The 12,892-nt window shown below is 40.4% G+C and overlaps 1 protein-coding gene across 2 annotated transcripts in view; it reads left to right on the forward strand.

The window, feature by feature from the left end:
- The first annotated feature begins 1,309 nt into the window (after positions 1-1,309).
- ca4a (carbonic anhydrase IV a) overlaps positions 1,310-12,892 on the forward strand; it is a 34,013-nt gene continuing 22,430 nt past the window's right edge. Inside the window, exons 1-2 of one of the 2 annotated variants that reach the window (XM_041198311.1) lie at positions 1,310-1,431; positions 11,794-11,829. In XM_041198311.1, coding sequence (XP_041054245.1) covers positions 1,371-1,431; positions 11,794-11,829 — 97 coding nt within the window. In that variant the 5' untranslated portion in view covers positions 1,310-1,370. The other variant, XM_041198312.1, reaches the window with a different exon arrangement.

The raw sequence follows: 12,892 nt of genomic DNA on the forward strand, positions 1-12,892 counted from the left end.
ACCATTTCTGCCAACTCCAGCATGATGCCACCACCAAACACATCTTCCCTTCACTCCCCTGGCGGCATTCCATTGGGATTGTTCCCTCAGTGACACCCTGGTCCACCCCTCCATCACCCCCTACTCCTCAACCCGCTCCCACGGCACCTTCCCATGTGACCGCAGAAGATGCCCCTTCACTTCCTCTCTCCTCTTCATCCAAGGGCCCAAACACTCCTTTCAAGTGAAGCAGCATTTCACCTGCACTTCCCTCAACCTAGTCTACTGCATTTGTTGCTCCCAATGCAGTTTCCTCTACATTGGAAAGACCAAACGCAGACTGGGTGACCACTTTGCAGAACACCTTCGGTCTGTCCGCAAGCATTACCCAGACCTCCCTGTCGCTTGCCATTTCAACACTCCACCCTGCTCTCAAGCCCACATGTCTGTCCTTGGCTTGCTGCATTGCTCCAGTGAAGCTCAACGTAAACTGGAGGAACAGCACCTCATCTTCCGACTAGGCACTTTACAGCCTTCCGGACTGAATATTGAGTTCAACAATCTTAGATCTTGAACTCTCTCCTCCATCCCCAACCCCCTTTCCGTTTCTTCCCCTCCTTTTTGTTTTTTCCAATAAATTATATAGATTTTTCTTTTCCCACCTATTTCCATTATTTTTAAATGTATTTCCACCCATTGTTTATCTCTACCTTGTAGCACTTTTAGTATTCCCCCACCCCCACTAGAGCTAGCTGTATCCTATCATTCCTGCTTTCCACTTTTAATTAGCACATTCCATTAGATAACATCACCACCTCCAACACCTCTTTGTCCTTTTGTCTGTGACTTCTTTTAGTTATCTCCACCTATTACTGTCTGCTTGTCCCAACAACACTCACCCCCCCCCCCCCCAAACCAGCTTATATTTCACCCCTTTCCTATTTTTACTTAGTTCTGTTGAAGGTCACGAGGACTGGAAACGTCAACTGTGCTCTCCTCCGCAGATGCTGCCAGACCTGCTGAGTTTTTTCCAGGTATTTCTGTTTCTGTTTTTGTTTTGGATTTCCAGCATATCCAGTTTTTTTTGCTTTTATACTATGGAAACATATCGTTTACCTGAATTTGGAATTGTACCAATTTCCCCCAACCCGCTCCCCGGAACTAACTTCAACCAAAAAAAAAACCCTCCTCCCGCATTGCGCCCTGTTCCCCAGTGCACTCTGAAGGAATGTGCTGAGAGGTGGGATCAGGAGGAGGAGCTCGTCTTCCTTTGGCAGGTCTGACTGTCCCCGGGCAGAGATAAAAAGCCCCGCACTGGTGCCACCCGCTCAGTTGCTGCAAAATAATTTTGACACAAGAGGAACTGAAAGGGGGATAAAAAGAGGGAGAGAATGCGCCCACTGACTTGTTTACTCATCAGCCTCTGTTTGCCCTCCCTGAGCTTGGAATCAGGTAAGTCATTCGTGGTGATGTTTTAATCGTAAAAATGGGATAAAGACGCCGTGAACAGTCCCTAATGATTTATCAATAGCGGATCATTTTCTTATGAAGCTGGAGGCAAGTGCAATGAGGCAGCTGCTAAGCAGAGGGACTGAGACCGAGCTTAATAAAGCGGCAAAATCTGCTCAGTTCCCGGCCTCTTAACCGCTAATGGGGCTGAAATACCAGCGGATCTCCTGCTGTGCCCCATCTTCCTGTCTGTTTGCATTCCTCTTTCTTTCGGGGAGATTCATGAATAACTGGGAGCGATTGGTCTAACGCAAGTGTTCGGATTGCACAAAATATGCCAGAATCAAAAATCAAAAGACCCTATGACTGCAATCTGAGGACAAGAGCTGTTATTTTTCTGTGACATTATTCTCCTGTTAGCCACCCTGTGATCGGCACAATTTTAACCGTGTGGTCGCTTCATTCAGTCTTGTGTTCCTACTTTTGTACCCTCGCTAAATGCCCGCAGCTGCTGATTGTCAATGAGCTCTCTGTGTTCATAGAGATCTTTCCGATTCGTTCACAAAGTTCACTGCAGACAGCAATGTAGAAATTCACAGCTTATGTCATCGGGTGCCTCGTTCTAATAAATCGCTTGCCTCAATCTCCCTATAATATTAGCAGGTGCAATAACGACGTTATATATATCGTAACACAGTATGCAGATATAAATAATGTCACGTTAGCAATTTGAGCAGTTTTACCTAATATTTCAAAGGATCAATTTATCAACATTTAACAGTGCTTACACCTGACTGTAAACACCTGACTGTAAATTGCCATAGGATATTTAGAAAGCTATTGGTCCGGCTCCTTAATGGTTTAGCGGTACATTGTTGAACTAGAAGATTTTTTTAAACTTGAGTTTTTGTTGTTACTTTAAGAACAATACAATTGAGAAACTGAGAGTTCCACTGCGCACAGTAAAAAGCGATTGTCCACTGTTATATAGCTAACCTGACAGTGAACAACACTGCAGAAATGACAAGGACTAGTTTATGTACAAAGTGTACTGGTAGTACACGGAACGAGGTGGTAATGGAGTCCAGAGAGGCTGCTCCAAGTTTTCATTCCTCCTCACTTTTCCCATCGTTTGCCACCATATTGCACTGGCAGTTTTGATTCCGAGCGGCCGTTAGCACCTCATGGGATGACCCATATTTCTTGTCCTGGTACTGCTGATGCCGCGCTCGGTCTGCAGCGGGCACATATCGATCGACAGAGGCCTGATGATTGGGCACGGTTTTCACTGGTAACTTTAGCAGCCGAATGGTTAAAGCCTCCCCGTTCGATCTCCTTGCATCTCGGTGAAGTGCCTCGGGATCAATGTAAACATTAATTACTTCAGCCCTGATGACATTGCACGGCTTTATTCATTGATCTCAGTCAGGCCAGAGATATCGACTTCAGTAAACCTGGGCTTGGCAAGCGGAATCGATCAGACTTCCAGTGAGTGAAGCCTGGCTTTCAGGTCCAGGGGAAGGGGGTAGAATCAAACTCTGCTGTGACTCTCTCCATGGTTGACCAGCCTGCTGCCATTCACAGTTCAGATTCACACGTTGAAAATTGTCAATCGATCAAGGTATAGGAGAACTGGCGGCTTGGGGGAGCCACTGGGGGTAGTTATATGAACCTCGAGTTGGTGCAGGGGGGGAGGTTGAGAGGTGGCGGGGTTGGCGGGGGGGGGGGGGGGGGGGGTGGCAAAATATGAACCAGACCTTCCCAACACTGCAATTGCATGGTCATCAATACCTATTACACCCATACCTGAAACCATGTTAACACATTTCGAGCTCAGCACGATGGCTTCAAATACATTTTTTTTTCTGTGCTCCTGTTTCTCCCAGTGTTTTGGGCTCCCTTTGAGTTTCTATAAAATTATGTCTGGGAGAGAGTCAGTTTCTTCCAGTCCCACAACAATGTGCTGCTGAGACTTTGTCGAGGAAGTGTATACCAGCGAACCCGAATGGCTCTCCCTAATTCTCCCTCCTTTCCATGACAAAACATATTGGCTGCCGCTGAGTGCAATCCAGTTTGAAGGGGCTGTTAGCATCAAACCGCTAAATGAAATAAGCTACAGATATTAAATACATAGATGCCTCCTTATGTAACAATAAACACTACACATCATAAGCAATTTTAACTGTGATGTGTTTTTGATGGAACACGTTGCTATACAAATGGAAGTTGAGTCCTTTTACTCAGTCTGGTCTCTCTCTCATCTATATATGATAGAGCTCAGGCATGTTCAGTGTTCATTAACAGCTGCAGCCTTACAGTTCTGTTATCACCCTAATAAATCATTGTTAAACTTTCTCCAGTGTTTCTGTATTGTAGATAGGTACTTGCAGCTGTTAACAAAGACGGAACATGTCTGAGCTCTATTCTGTGTGTAAAAAAAACTCAGAAGGGACCCAATAGCGATCTTTAAAATTTGAAGAGGTTTGACAGGGTAGGCATAGAAAAGATGTTTCCCCTTGTGGCAGAGTCCAAATATAGTGGCTATAAATGTGATAGACACTAATTCATGTAATAAATAATTCAGGAGAAACAACTTTACTCAGGTAACAGTGAGAATGTGGCACTTGATATCACTGAGTGGTTCAGGCAAACAACATAGATGCATTTAAGGGGAAGCCAGAAAAAACAAACAAGGGAGAGAGCAATAGAGTATATATTGATAGGGTGGGATGGAAGTAAAGAGTGGGAGGAAGCTCACATAATGGGTAAACAGTGGCATAGACATGCTGGGCTGAACAGCCTGTTTCTCTGCTATAAATTCTACCTAAGTTATATTATGCTTAACAGTACCTAAATTTTGCTGTCAATTTTTCTGGAAGTCTTTCTTATGGATTATGTATTACTGGGGATCGTTTACAGGTAGTGTCTTTAAATTGCTTTCCAGTTTTACATTGGTTTACAGGTTGATTCGAGTTTTTCATTCTTATTGATAGTTGGCTTAGTATTTGCAGGGACGGTCCTCCCACCTCTGAATGAAATAGAAAAATGCCTCCCCTCTGTAAAAATGTTAATTTTTAGTATTACAAGTCACCTTGACACTTTGCAGTTGGTACTTAACACTGGAATCTGGCCAGTGCAAAATAAGTCTTCATGCCTGCCCCTTAAATTCCTATACTATCTCTCCAAGTTCTGATACCTGTTTGTCTGAGTTCCATTTCATATTTAATTATCTTATTTATATTAGAGCATTGCAATATTGTAGATGAGATGAGATTAGATATTCCCATAGTCTCCAAGACAAATTTCAGAAGGGGCTCTGTAGTTAAAAAGGAAGAGTGGTTTGATAGTGGTTTTCATGATTTTGGGACATTCCAAAGCACTTTGCAACTAATGAAGTACTTGAAGTGTGGTCAGTGTTGTAAAGTAGGAAAAGTGACAGCCAATTTATGCACAATAAGATCTTACAAACCACAGTGAGATAAAGATCTGATCATCCATTTGGATGAGGTTGGTTGAAAGATAAACACTGGCCAGCACATTGGGGCAAGCTCCACTGTTCTTCAAATTCTCTGTAAAATAGTATCATAGAATCTTTTACATCAACTTTGCAGGACAGACGTGGCCTCAGTTTAACATCTCCTCTGAAATATTTATCCCCTTTCAGCATAACACTGAAGTGTCAGCCTAGATTATGTGTTCAAGCCTTTGGAATGGGACTTAAACCCACAACGCTTTGACTCAGAGCCAAGAGTGACGTCACTGAGCCAAAGTTAACATCTCAAGTTAGAATGAATGTGACTTTTGAGCTACTCTGAATGCCGTTGTTTTAGGATTGTCAAACATTTCCTGCAGCTTAACCAGAATAAACAGTATAAGCCACAAAACAGCTCTGTAATATAATAAATGAGCTGCTTTGGGAATGTTTAGCAGTGCCTTGGCACAGGACTAACAGATTCTGTGAAATAAGCTTTAAACTAAAGCATGCAGCGAGAATTTCAGGACACATATACAAAGGTCAGCTCTTCAATGTCAATTCCCTGTTGCAGTCAGTGTAGGTGTTGGGTGTCTGTTCTGTGGAAGGCCAGGGGATCAATATCCCATTTATAGAACAATCTACCATCAACACAAGTGCTCAAGTGAATTTAGCTGGTGTAAGTGAAAGGCAGTGATACCTGAGACAGTAGCTTCTTGCAGGATAACACAACAATTCAAATACTTCTATACTAATTATTTAGGCCTTATTTGGTTTTGACAAGACTTCACTGCTAGCTTGGTGGAATATGACGTTATACATGGTACTCTGGGAAATACTCATTTACTTTCCAAATGTAAAGGCATAGAGAAATTACAGCAGGTCACTCTGCATTACTGTCTTAACAATATGATTTCCTGTGGCCCATTAAATGTGACAAACAACAAACACCTGGAGCCTTGCCTTCATGTTATTTGTTCATAGTTAATCTAAGTTGGCTGCTGACCTGCTTGGGCAATAGGCTGAAAAGTGGCTGAGTAATCTGTGGACCAGTTGTCAGGTAGAAGCCATCATGACTGCAGCCAGAGAGCAGGAGGACAGCACTGATATTTAAGAAACACCTATGCATGCCAAAACACAAAGCAATAAAATTTATGAGTAACGGTAAATTGGGAGCTACTGGATATCACAGTTGTTAGACACCTGGCAAAAGGAAAGGGGTGGCACATCTTCAGATTTTCTTTGTTTTGGGAAGGATAGCAAAGGAAGGGAAAAATGTCATGTATCAAAAAGTGTTAATATGTTGCTGAGGCAAAGGAAATTTTCTGTTTTTGGGTGCATCTGTAAGATACAAAATAGAGCCTCTATAGTAGGAAGATGCTACAGGACACCAACAAATAAAATGGAGCTGGATGTTCTGCAGGATCTCATTAAAAAGGGTGAATGCTAAGGCCACATTTGTAATGATTTGGGATTTTAATCATCCTGGGATTTGCAGTGGGAACAATCTGTATGAATGAGGCAGGTTTTTGAAACATTTCAAGAATCTTTTCTTAAACTGCAGGCGAGGAATACCACAAAGAAAGATTGGAAGGAGGTGGGTGAGAAAATATTGGTTTTGCTTTTAACCAATGAAGCGAGAGTAATAATGTTGGAGTAAGCGAACATTTGGTGGCTGATGTTCACAAAGCTGTTCATTTTTAGGTTGAAATGAGGACAGGACAGATGAGAACTATTAAAAATTGTGCTTTGGGAAAACAAACTTTGAGAGGATGAAGTATTGTATGAAAAGAGTAAAATGGGAAGATTGTTTAAGGGAAGATTGTTTAAGGGTTAGATGTAGAAAGAAAATGAAGCACCTAAGGAGACATTTTTTAAGTTGCACAGACTATATACTCCAGAACCAAAGTTAGGTGCAAACAGGAGAGTAAAACCAAACTGAAAGAAAAGGTAAGTCACGGTTGCATTAAGGAGAAAGAAAAACCGAATAAAATCCTGAACGTACAAGGGAAGGGACAAAATAGATGAAAACTATAAAATTAATCCAAAGAAGGTAAAGGAATTGACAAGGAATTCAAAGGAGGGACATGAGGGGAATATATTGAAAAGATATCTTGGACCCAGAAAGAGACTGAAAGAGAGAGAGGGAGGTATGGCACTAGCGATCACGAGAGAGGGGAAAGCTTCTAGGATTCCAGATCCTGATTGTTATTCAGTGACCTCAGCTGAAAAGAGAATGTAAAATCTCCTGACTTCACCCCTGCCTCATCAGCTTTGTTACCTCTTGATTAAATTTTTCCAACACTATCCTGGTTGGCCTCCTACATTATACTCTCCATAAACTGGAGGTCATCCAAAATTCTTCTCCCTGTGCCCTTACTCACATGAAGTTCTGTTCACCCATCAACCCTGTGCTCACTGATCTAAACTGGCTCCCGGTCAAGCAAAATTTTGATTTTAAAATTCACAGTCTAATTTTCAAACCCCTTCATGACCTCGCCCCTCCCTCTCTGTGTACTACCCTCCAGCCCCATAACCCTGTAAGATAGTTAATATGGGTCTCTTGAGCATCTCCAATTTTAATTGCTCCATCTCTGGTGACTGTGCCTTTAACTGCCTAGGCCCAAGGCTTTGGAATTCCCTCCCTAAGCCTTTCCACTTCTTTAGCTCGCTTTCCTCCTTTAAGGCATTCCTTAAAACCTACCTTTTGACCAAATCATCTTTTGTTTCAGAATGCTCTCGTGAAGCACCTTGGGACATTTCATTATGCTAAAGGCACTATATAAATTAAAGTATTGTTTTATGTCAACACAGGTGCACACACAACCGGGCTGGCCTTTGATAGCTTCTCTAAGGCCAATAGTCACCATCAAATACAACCATATAATAATGAGACGAGAAAGATGTCAGGGCCAATTTTGGCATTTTGAGAGGGGGAAAGGAGGAACATAGCTTACACCAAAAACATATAAGCAACCTTACACCAAAAACATATAAGCAACATATTCTCAGTCTCCTGAGTGCTTGTGCCTGTGCTATCTAAACTCAGACAGGAAGAACAATCACTTTGATAAGTTAATGAAGGACTAACTTTCTTATATATCCCAACAAGACATACAGGAAAGGAGGAACGATAAGCAGTGGAAAACTTGGAAGGAAACCACATTCTGAAAAAGTTTAATTATTGTCCAATCTTGTCACTAATTCAAAGTGATTATAGCATCATTCCAATTCACTCATATCTATCTAGTGAGAGATCTCTCTTCTCATTGCTACATTTCAGTTACTTGATTGACTGACTTTACAATTTCAATCATTTTCTATTTAACAGAAACAATAGAGACAATGCTTAGACAGATTTGATTGTAATCCATGCCAAACCTGCACCAATTCTGTTTAGCCTCCCTTTACTTTGTTCAGTCATTTATAGGCAAGCATGGGATAGAGCAATACTGCAACAATTAGTAACATAAATTACAGAAGCTTTGCTGGGTCCTGACACAACATGAAAGTTAGCCACAACATAGAACATGTGAAAGCCTAAATAATTGATGCTCTTTGACAGACAATCTTTCACAGTCTATGCCAAGCCTTGGACATAAATAGTTCATAAATAAATAGTATTGTTCTTATGTAAATATGATCTGTGTTTTAGAGCAAAGAAGAAATTGTTTTAAGATACCCGAGTACTTTGATGTTGAATGGTTTTCAATTCTTTGGTGCAGCTGTCAACAGAACCATTGCCAGATAAAATGTGTGCGTATTCATCTGTGTGTATTTGTATGTGTATGTGTGTGTCTTCAGATAAGTATTCCTCTTGGAATGTTATCAATTGGGATGTAAATGATGGAATATCTCACATATTTTGATTGTACCTTTCAAAAGGAAAACAGATTTTTTTTTGTGGTGTGTAGCAATGGAAGATTTCTTGTAGTGCGCTGTGGAATTCAATTACTCCATGATCGCTGAAAGGCACTGTTGTATGAGACCTCAGAGGAATGTAGTCTCAGATTGAGAGAGTGAGATTCTCTTTCTAATTTGCATTATTTAGTCGCTCACTAACTTTCAAGCAAGTGCACTTTTATATTATAAATAAATGCCATGTTTTTATTCAAGTACTGGAAACACACTTGACCCAGTTTAAAAGTGAGTTCAGCCAACCAGTACTTTTCATTATTATAGTCCTTGCTCTTTTAAAAAAAAAATTCCTGTTGTGAATATTTTCCCTTGCTGCTGTTTATTACTTTGTAATAAAAGCTGGCCTGGTTTTCTTTCTTTACCTTTCTTTCTATATGTTTTTCTGTTATTCAAGAAATCTAGTTCAAACCTCCATTGTAGACCTCAGGAAAAGTCTCCCTTTACACAATGTAACTAAAACTGACAATTATTTAATGTCCATATGAGCAGAGCATGGGCCACACAAAAATCTGAAAGCATTAACTGGTAACATAGAAGGGATTGGTAGGACTGTGGAGCAATAAACAAAAAGGAAAACACAAGCTGTAAGATTAAAATAGTAATTTATAAGTATTGTGAACTTCTGATCCAGAACTTTTCACAGAATCTAGTTCCAGCTGGTGTAAAGTGTGATATGCCCATAATTATCTGGCCAAATCATATTTGAAAGGGTGCTAGCTAATCAGAGCTGGGTCATTTGGCTCAAATTGAAATAAGTCTTTCAGACCCTGTTATTTACCTTTTCCTCACTTAAAATTGGGAAGTATTGAAAAATTACTAGGAAATCTTGCAATAATGCAACTTGGCAATTCTGCTGGTTGTAACTAAATCAGTGATATAAATAGTGTATTAAAGTAACAAAACTCTTTGAGGCTTGGTCTTTTCTTTCTGTTAGGTGTTGAAGGAACTATCTGAAATTTGACAGACAGCATGTTCAGTGTGCTGCCGGCAGCAAAGGCGAGGCCATGTGGATATGCTCCACTGGGCAGAATTTTCCTACCCCTGGTGAGAAAATAGTGGGTAGCCAGGTTAGGCTGGCTCCCTGATGTATCTTCCGCTGCTGGGAAGGTGACACACAGATCCACAGCCAATCTGCACACTTAAGGCCCCAGTTAGAGGCCTAGGGAGCTCACCAGCATTTTGCTGGTGCAGGAGCAGCATTGCTCAACAAGGGGAGAGCACCAGGTAAATGCAGCACGCTGATTGGAAGGGCCAGCCCGCTTGGCCGCTCTATAAGATTTAATAATTTTCATCCCTTCTGAGCGGACCTCCATTTTGAGGCACCTTCACACGCTCCTGCCTGCCTCAGCAGCGGTCACCTCTCCCAGTTGAGCTGCTGAGTTTCTAGCTCTACCGACCCTGTGAGTGGACCGACAACATTAGGTGACTGCCCGCTGTCCTAAATTGCACGATGAACTTAAGGAGTTGGCCAATTAAGAGGCCTGGTTCCCTTGGTGTGGCTTCTAATGAATTTAGGCTCGGGATCCACATTTGGCTTTGAAATCTGTGTGGAAAACCTGTCTATTGCCCCATTACGAGAGAAGAAAATTTTGGGGGAAAATCATCCAGAGGTTACTTTTATACACCTCTTAACAAATTCCAGAGACAGGGAACAGGACAATCACTTATTCTTTCAGGAATGGTGCAAAGTCAGAGGAATCCTATGGAAAGAATAAAACATTTTTTTTAGCAGCTCTTGTGGCCTTACTCTGAGGCAATTTTGGAAATCAGGCATGATTGTGATGTTTAGCTATTAATTCAACTTGTGCATTTAAGGCCATTTCTATAAATGGGTGGAATAGTAATTTTAGTAACTGTTGAAGTCAATCAAAGGGCACTTGTAACCGCTTTCCGTTTACTATGTATAAAAAAAATTAAAGACAGGGAAGTTCAATTGTAGAGGCATGGAATTGAGAAGCAGGAAGTCATGTTAAACTTTTATAGAACCTTGGTTAGGTCATTCTTCAGAGAACTGTGTACAATTCTGGTTTCCACATTACTAAAACGATTTAAAAAGCACTGGAAAAGGTGGAAAGGCATTCGAGAGGACACCGAGGAGGTTTATAAGGATGTAACCAGGGATGAGGGACTTCAGTTATGAGGAGAGGTTCAAAAATCCAGGACTGTTCTCCTAGGAACAGAAAAAGTTAAGAGGTGACCTAACAGAGGTTTTCAAGATGGTGAGAGATTTTGAATTATTTGGAAAAAATACTTTCTAGTGAGTGGGTCACTAAGTAGAGGCCATTAATAGTTAATTCTTTGTGTGCACTCACACTACAACTGTAATGTTGGTGGGAAGTGGTTTTTGCTCTATAAAAATGCTAACGGTGTTGTGCAAATCTAAGGCCTGAACTGATTCTTGACTGAACAGAAGTGTGACTGTGGAGGGAGCCTCACACTGCATCGTTCAAGAGTTAATTTAGCCTGGATTCTGAGTTTATATTCCACATTCTTGGCATCAATCCACCATGAAACTGTTTTGCATCAACACTAGTGTAAGTGTAGCATTTCACTCTGTTTTATTTGTACTTTTTATGCAGAGACAATATGTATAAAATCTGAGAGTAAAGCAGCTGTGGTTTATTAATCTTTTGGTGATTTAGATGATTTAAAACATAAATTTAACAAAATGGATGAATAACCATGATACTCCTGTTTTAAAGTATGACAAAATAAGCTAATTAGAACAATTCTTTCTGTACAAGGTTCTGGTCACCACTAAAGCTCAACATAATGAGCCCAGTGCATTGTGTTTTAATCGTACAGAAAGGTTTCTGAAATTAGACTTTATTTGAAGATAGTTGTAAATTTGCTGAGGTTTCCAATGTATGATTGGGATTCTTAGGTTCCAAACCAAATTAATAACTGTAGAATCTTTCAAATTATTGGAGGCAATTTAAGAGATACACTAACTTTTGTGTTCTGCTTTTGTCCAGGTGACTGGTGCTACAACGTCCAAGATATCAGCTGTGGTAAGGAATTAAAGTCACTTTATTTGCTGGTAGTCTGCATGCAGGGGTATGTTGCCTAGTACAATGTCTTTTCCATCAAAAATATTTTTAATGTTCACTAACACATTGCTCACAATTTCCAGATTATTGTTATTCACATTGACAAAGGAAAGATATTGTATGGAAAATATTGACAACAGCTTGAAAAATAGTCAAAGGGGGACCATCAGGGTTTGAACAGAACTGTACATGATGCTGATTTACATGACAAGAATCAGTCAATTGTGTTGCTGTTGTTTATTTAGTGAATATTTTCAGTATCATCTAAGAGTATCAAAATTTCATTCATGACAAAAATAAATACATTTTGATTTCGTTCATTGAAGAGGCTTTTGAGATAGATTATGATATGCATATAGATGTCTGTTTTGTTTTAAAAAGTGTTTAGTTGATTAGCTCACATGATTTTATGACTCACTTATTCTTGTCCTAGTTTACTCTGTAAAGCTCTGGATCATATGTATTTTGCCTTTACTAGCCCATTTTGTTTTGCTCTGTCACAAGACTCTGATTAGCAATACTGCAATCAAGTTAACCCAGCACAATGTTTCAGCTCCAGGCTATCGTGTTATTGTTTTTACAGCAACAACATCTTGCATTTGTATAGCACCTATAATATAGGAAAGCATCTCAATGCCTCACAGGAATATAATCAGAGTACAACTGGAACTGACGAACAGAGGAATGGGTGATACATGGATGACAGAGACTGAGGAGAAAGTATAAAGATACCCTCTTAATTTCGAAGTATTTTGTCAAGTAATAGGGAAAATAATTGCGCATCTGGATAAACAATATAAGCCACCATCATTCTAATGTCAAACTTGCATCATATACAAGACAACCAATGAGTTCAAACTCTAACTGCCTCTTCAGTTTAGCTTAACTTGAAGTTGCTGTCGTCTTTTTCCTTTTCAATACTTTTCCTGTCTTGATAACAACCTGGAAATGATTGTGAGCAATGTCAGTGTACAGACAATTTGCGTTAGTATCAAATTTCTCTTTCTGCCAGTTAAATCAAGGC

The sequence above is a fragment of the Carcharodon carcharias genome, chromosome 10, assembly GCF_017639515.1.
Source record: "Carcharodon carcharias isolate sCarCar2 chromosome 10, sCarCar2.pri, whole genome shotgun sequence".
NCBI classification, from domain to species: Eukaryota; Metazoa; Chordata; class Chondrichthyes; order Lamniformes; family Lamnidae; genus Carcharodon; species Carcharodon carcharias.